The 7394-nt window shown below is 57.2% G+C and overlaps 1 protein-coding gene across 1 annotated transcript; it reads left to right on the top strand.

The window, feature by feature from the left end:
* Positions 1–3790: 3790 nt before the first annotated feature.
* Positions 3791–5541, top strand: CCL19 (chemokine (C-C motif) ligand 19; the record flags this gene model as incomplete). Its single annotated transcript, XM_010157326.1, has 3 exons — positions 3791–3848; positions 4953–5076; positions 5445–5541. Coding segments are annotated over exons 1-3 (279 nt in total), but the record flags the coding sequence as incomplete, so codon positions are not given.
* Positions 5542–7394: the final 1853 nt, after the last annotated feature.

The following is a 7394-nucleotide window of genomic DNA, read 5'->3' as shown; positions in this document are numbered from 1 at the left end:
CATCCTATGATTCTATGATTCCTGGCAAGCCACATGGGAGATGGGAAGGAAATAGCTGGTGGGCTGCTTTTTGCCCAGCTTTCCAAATTGTTCCCCAGCCATCCCCTCCTGAAACCTCCCGGAGGCTGGGGGCATCCCACTGGGCAACTGTGTGCCATCACAGCCTGCCTGAGGACATGTGTGCAGCCCAAATGTGATGCCGAGGGACACGTGTGCTGCAGGGACTGCAGGAGATGGGTTGAGTGGGACCCAGCTGAAGGGTCTTGGCTCTGGTGCCCATCACCTACGCTGACCTCAACATCAGTGACACTGAAGCCAATGAGTGTTAGGGACAGACAGGCTCTAACAGAGCAGGAATTGGCACCTTCTTCATCCCTCTGATAGATCCTCAGGACTATCTTTGCTCCCTCTGGTCAAAAGCATGACTTGCTCTCCCCCCTTCCCCAACGCCATTTAAATCAGATTAACTGGGTTCCTTAAGCTACAGGAGATCCAGTAGGGACCCCAGCCCCATGGGCTGGCGGTGGCCCCTGTCCCTGTGCTGCACTGGGACTGCAGTGGGAGCCGTGCGGGAGGCTGCCTCGTGCCAGGAGTTACAAGGGAAGTTGAAACAGCTGCAATGCCTGCCCAGTATTTCCCAATAAGGTGAATGCAGCCAGGCCAGATCCTGCCCCAGGGACTTGTTGTGCCTGGAATTTGTTGAAATTCCCCCTTTGCCCTTTCCAGCTCCATAGCTTGGAGGTGGAAAGCAGACCACCACAAGACACCCCAGGGAGCGTGCCAGAACCAACAAAATGTTGGGGCGCAGCTACTCCAGGGGCTGCTGCAGCCAGCAGGTCTTCAGGAGGGTGGCAGTGTGGCTAGTGCTCCCTAAGGAGAACCTGGGGATGGAGGTGATGCTCACACAGCCCGTTTACATTCTGATGGATTGGATTTCCCGTGGGGATCCCCCTCCCATGCACGGTTTCCACTTTAATTAACAACAGCATTAGGGAGGCTTCTGCAGGGGTGAGTGCTCAGGGATGCTTTGTGCTGCCTGAGGTGTCCTCAGGGCTGGAGCTCCAGCACTCCCAAATTGCTATGAATGAGGCTTCAATGGGTGAGCACACACAATGCTCTGCCCTCTTCCCAAATCTCACCCTGATGGTTCCCTGCCTTCCTGTGCCTCTGAAGACCCCTAAACATCCCCTCTTCCTGATCTGCGCCGTTTCTTCTGCTCCCTGGGGGTCAGCCCTGTGAGGGGGATGGGGTGACCTCCCTGCATGCTGCAGGGATGTACTCTGGAGATGACCACACTTTTCTTAGAAATCCCACTGACCCAGTGGAGAGGGGAAACCCGACACATCCTCCTTTCACAACACAAGTGGAAAGCCCCTTTCCTCACCATCGGGTGCCCCTCCTGGGAAGCAGAGGTGACTGGATCAGCTGTACTTTCACCCACTTGGTACCCAGACAGCTGCTGGGGGGAGACAGAGCCTCTCTCCTGCCCACGTGTCATCGGGGACAGTGGGCAGCGCGAGGGCAGGTGGTTTCCCTCAGCCAAAGGCAGTTAAGGGGTTTATCCCCAGAAGGATGTATTCCCAACACTGGATACCCTGCTTTCAGTGTGTGGCCAGCTGGCAGCCAGCAGCAGCAGGTGGGAGTCCCTTGTGCCTGGGAAGTGGCAGGGAACCCCCTCTTCTTGCTGTGGAGATGCCAGCAGCGCCCTGAATGGGGTCTCACAGGATGGGACCCCCAGCACCCCTGGTCAGCTCTTGGGCATGCTTTAATAGCTGCCAAGGCCACTGAGTGTACAAAGAGGGGAGGGTTTGCCATCGGGCAGCACACTGGCATCCCTTGTTGGTGGGTCAGGGCTCTGCTTTTGGGCCCCCTTTTTGCAAGGGGCTTTGTGCTGTCAGTCCAACCCCTGGAGAGGAGACAGGTCTGGGGTAGGAGCAGTTGTGCCTGCAGGTCTGGCCACCAGCACCAGCAGCCACTGTCCCCCCTGCTGTGGCATCTCTTTAGCAGTGCCCTGGGGACACCAAGGGGAGACCAGATCCCAGAGCCAGCCTGCATTCCCAAACCCACAGGGAGGCGGGGGCTGATGGCTGACACTAATCCTCTGCCACCTAAATTCCCCTTCCGACAGCCAAGATCTCTCTTCAATAGCTTTGGGTGCTAGAAGGAGGCAGGTGATGACTGGCACATCCTGTTTGTGATGCTCATTCTGCCACCCCCCACATTCACCTATCCCTTTTGGCACAGCTCCAGCTTCCTGGGATGCAGGAGTGGCCGGAGGCAATGCTTTCCTGATGGAAGACACCACTGCACTGGTGCTAGTGCCAGCGCAGGGATGGAGCACGTTGGCAGGTGGCACAGTTGGAGTCTCCTCTTGCTTCTTACCATGGAGCAGGGAAGGGACAGAGCTTGCCATCTCCTGCTGCTGAGGGGAGCAGAGGGACCTCCTGAGGTCCTCAGGTCCCAGCCTGTGTCTTGTCCCCAGGTAGATACTTGTCCCTGTGGAAGGGCTCTGGAGCGCACTCTGCTGAGGTGCCAGGGCAGGCTGAAGCTGGAGCAAGGGGTGGAGGGAGGAGGGATGGAGAGGGGTGGAGGGATGGACATCCTGCTCCAGGATTTGTTCCCCCTGTGGGGAAATGTTTTTTCTACTATCAGTGGGACTTTCCCTGGGTGCAACTGGTGCTGTTGATTCTCATCCTGTCCCTGGACCCCTCCAAGAAGACTATGGCTCTGGCATCTCTCCAAAGCCGTAGAAGGCAGCAGTGAGTCTCCTTCACTCTCCTTTCCCTCGGCTGCAGCATCCCGGGCTCTCAGCATTCCACATGCCACACATCAGGGCCGAAGCCTGTGGTTTGTGACTGCAGGTGGCACTGGCATGGTGGTGAGTTCCCATCCCAAGGAGAAACAGCCCCCATCCCTGCTTTCCTCTGAAGATTTGCAGTGGAAATGTTGATCTTTGCTCCTTGCAGCACCCACACAGACGGTGAGCTGCTGGCACCCCATGCCATGCACACAGCCTTCGTGGGGATTTCTGCTCTACTATTTCCAGGAATCTCTGTAGCTTCCTTTGGCCATGATCCCATTTTCTGTGACACCTGGAAACCAGGTTGTCTTTTGGCATGGCTCTGGAGTGCAGCGTGCTGGCTGGTCTCCCCTCCATCTCCCAGATTCGGATGTGCCCCCCTCTCCCCCAGCCCAGGCAGTAGGGAGGGCAGGGGGAGCCAGCTCCTGTGACCAGGTCGAGGGGCTCTGAGGGAGTCAGGCATCACCCCAGTACCAATATATACCCCAAAAGTGGGGTTGAGACAATTTCTCCCAGCATCAGTGGGTTGAGTCTATGCAGTATCTAATGGGAACATCCCAGAGATGTCTTGGAGAAGGGAATGGGAAATGTAGGGGGTGAGACCCCCCACGTGCTTACCCAGGGCCACAGGGTGCTTTCCCAGGGTGAAGTGACCCTGGAGCTGCTCTGGCCCTGACCAGAAGCCCCTATGGCCCTGTTGCTGGCAGTGGAGGGGGCAGGAGAGTGTTTGGCTCTGGGACAGCAGAACAGCTGGTTTGCAGGGAAAGCAGCTGGGATATTCGGGAACTGCTTAAGGATTAAACTCCAGCCTGTGGCAAGACTTGTTGCAACCTCCCACTCTCTCCGAAAGAAAGTGAAAGACATGGGCTGGGAAGATAAATAGGCAGCAGGGAGCACCAGCAGCAGAGCGCAGGGAAGCTGTGCAGAGCTCACCTCTCCCGCCTGGAGAACCATCGCCTCCCGCCCATCCTCTGCCAGACTCCCAGCAAAATGCAGCGGCTGCATCTTCTCTGCCTTGGATTCCTGGTGCTGGGACATATCCTGGATGGTAAGAGGGAACCTCTCAGGGTGCTTTTCTTGTGGAAGGGAAAGGATCCAGTCTCTTGGTCCCTTTTGCATTGCCAGATGACTTTTAGAAAGACCTGTGGCTGAGGTTCTGTCGCAGCCTTCCCGCATCCTCTGCTTGTAACCTGTCCCAGAGGGACTCTCCCGCCCACAGTCCAGGCAGGAGCCTGCAGGGCACTGGAGCTGGAAAGCTGCCCTTGGGAAAAGCCATGGAGCAATCCTGCCTCCCAGTGCCCTAGCCCAGCTGGTGCACACTGGGCTGGGATAGCCTGGGTCCCATTCTGCCCAGCACACCAGGGGAGCACCCCTGGCACTCTCTGGCGTGGGGCAGTCAGGGAGCAAGGGGCAGGGCTGGGAGCAGGAGGGAAGGTGTGTGCTAGGGCAGAGCCCAGGTTTGAGGGACTGCTGGTGTTGAACATGGCGTTTGCACAGGTCACACCTGTCTGTGTGGGTGACACCAGGCCCTCTGCTTAGCTGCAGGGAGCTGGGGAGTCCAGGCACTGTGGTGTTGCACCACACCTTGCTCCTGGGGGCTACAGGCATTTCTTGGCACTGACAGCCTTGACGGGCATGAAGAATGGATACAGCACTTCCTCGGAGGGCGACTGAGCTCCCCTACCCTGCAGTGAAGTGCAGATAGCTGTGTCCCTTGGCTGTCACAGAACAGATCTGTAGCTGCAAAACCTGTGACTGCTTCAGCAAACACAGCTGAAGCCCTTGCCAACCCTTCAGGAATGGATCTCTTCAACGTCACAGCATCCTGAAGTAGGGTGAAGACCACCATCCTGCCCACTTGCTTGGCTGGCGCCGGCCCTGGAGGTGCAGGAGGGGTCCAGGCTTGCAGAAGGGCTGCCCTCTGCCAACATGCTGTTTCTCACCTTGCTTGCTTTCTGCCAGAAGGAGGCAAAGGGCTCCTGTCACCGGGGTGTGGGAGCAATAAATCTCCTGCCCACACGTGCAGCCAGGGCGGTGTGCAAGCGCATCGCTGGTGGGTACCATCCTGCCCCACTCTCCTGGAGAGGCTGGGTGAAGGTGAAACCATCCCAGGGAAACCAACCTCAGCTTGCACGGTCTCTTCTTCCTCCAGTGCATGGTGGGAACAATGTCCTTGACTGCTGCCTGCGGACAAGTGAGATGCCCATCCCGCGGCGGATAGTGCAGGATTACCGTCTCCAGCTGGTGCAGGATGGCTGCAACATCCCAGCTACCGTGTAAGAGCCCCAGGGGGGTGGTGGCTGAGGGACAAGAGCTCCAGGGTGGGGATGGCCAGGGGATGGGCTCTGCAGGGAGGCAGGGAGGGAGGCAGAGCAGGATGGAGGAGAGATGCTGAGCTGGGTTTGGAGGTTAGGGAATAGGGGGGAAAGTGGAAGAGGTCCTGGGGATCAGAGGTTCAGTCAGAGCAGGACAGACCTGAGAGGAGGAGGAAACTTGGGACAAAAGTAACAAAAGAAATTAATCCCAAGGTAGAGATGGAGGAGGGCAGTGAGAGAGGCAGTGGGTGAGAGCTTGAGCTCTGCTGGAGCATCCCCAGGGTGTCCTGCTCACCTCATCTTGGTTTTTGTCCCCATTGGCCTGGCAGGTTCATCACCACAAAGGGCAAGCGCCTCTGTGCTCCCCTCCAAGCCCCATGGGTGATTCGCCTCCAAGAGAAGCTGGATGCCAACTCTGGCAGGAAGGTAAGAGCCAGCCCTGTGCTCAGCCAGGAACGGGGGTAGCCCAGAGGTGGGTTTATTCACCACCAAGCAGTCTTTTCCCAGTCTGACTGGGCTACTGGGAAGAGCTGGGGTGTCCTCTACTGAAGCATGGATACTTTGGCATGGTGTCCATCCCTCCTCCCTTCAACTGGGACGTATCTGGCTCCTCTGCAATCCCTCTTCCACCCCAAATAAATCCAGCCCTGGGCATATTGCCCAACCAGTGCCACCCTGGACTGAACCCAACCGGTGCCACAGCGAATGGCACCGGCAACACCCCCCATCCCGCCCTGCAAGCTTGGGGTTTGCAACTTGTGCATCTTCAGCGGGGGGGGGGGGGCTTGGGATGGGTTTGGTGGTTTTTTTTGCTTTGCAAGCCCTGCCAGGTCCCCGCTTTACCACCATGGCTTGGCCAGGGGAGGTTATCCCTTGGTGAAGGGCAGGGAAGGGACCCACGGATCACAGTCATCGCAGCTGGGTTTTCACTTCTCCAGGCCAGACTCCAGAGCAATTAGGATCCAAAGAAGCCCATGGCCAGCCCCAGCACCTGGAGTGGGGCTGGCTCCCAGCTGTGAATCTGAAGCTAATGTAGCCAACCTGTTACACATCCAGCCGCAGGAACAACCTTCCTCAGGATTCGTGCCAGTGCGTGGGCTGGACAGAGCCCTGCCTGCTCTCTCTTCTTGCCTCTGTCTCTGGTGTCACCCCATCAGGCTGAGCGGGGGGCTACTGGACCAGAGCCTCTGCCACCTTCGCAGCCTGGAAGCTGGTTGATGGTCTGTCCTCTGAGATGAGTCTGGGGTGTCTCAGCCTTCACTTTGGTGCAGGAGTTGTGACCTCCAGTATCAGTCTGATCTCTCTGGTTTCTATTGTCAGCCCCAAACCTTCTGCATCCCTGGGAAGGGCTGCCAGATTGGGGCAGTGTGGGGATTGACCAGAGGGATGGAGATGTTCCTTGCCGATCATGCACTGTGCTGCTCCCTCACTGTGCACACCTTAGATGCCCTTGGGCAGAGTGTGTCCAATGCTATTCCTCTCACACTCTGATTTCCCTGCACTGTTTCCCCTCCTGCCATTCTTTGCATGGGTAGAAACCGAGCCAGTAATGCAGCAGTGGCAGAGTGGGCAGCAACATTATCCTCAGCCCTTGCCCTCCTCAGGGATATTGCCCTCCTTCTTGGTCCCCCAGCCTGCCACCACAGTCAAAGCCAGCCCTGTGCTCTGCCCGGCCAGGGATGCACGAGCAGTGTTGGCATCGCTCTGAGGAATTTGCTGCTAGATCTATTCAATGCAACAATTACGGGTCTATGCTGCTTCTTTTCTCTCTTTTATTTTGTTATGCTGTGATTTTGTTAAATAAAAAGAAAAGCCAGCGGGTGGTGGACCTGCCTCGTGTTTGAGCCTGAAGGCCAGTGGGGAGCGTGGGGTGTGCAGGCAGTGCTAGCTGTGATGCTGCAGTGGCAAGGGGGCTGCACTGGGATGCGAGGCAGGGAAAGGGACTTTCACAGGGGTGAAGGACACATTCTGCAGCAGCTGGGCCACCAGTCTCTCCTGGTAGTCTCTCAGCACCATGGCAAGGCAGGTTCCCAGCTCTCGGATCCCATGGGAGTGCGGGACATGAATGAACATCTGTGGGAACAGGACCTTTGTTCTGGCAGTGAAGAGAAACAGAGGCACAGTGGCTGATCTGGTCTGCCAATTGTCCTGGCTCTTCTGTGTTTGCTAGCAGCTGGGGTACAGTCAAGGAAGAAGAGATTTTTGGGAAATAGAGGCAGGTGAAGACACCTGCTCCTGGGCACATTCATGGTAAATCAAGTTTGCTGATGACACCAAGC

This window comes from Eurypyga helias, unplaced genomic scaffold (assembly GCF_000690775.1).
Source record: "Eurypyga helias isolate BGI_N326 unplaced genomic scaffold, ASM69077v1 scaffold47888, whole genome shotgun sequence".
NCBI lineage: Eukaryota > Metazoa > Chordata > Aves > Eurypygiformes > Eurypygidae > Eurypyga > Eurypyga helias.
Note: the sequence above shows the minus strand (reverse complement) of the source record. Positions and strands in the feature narration are given on the sequence as shown.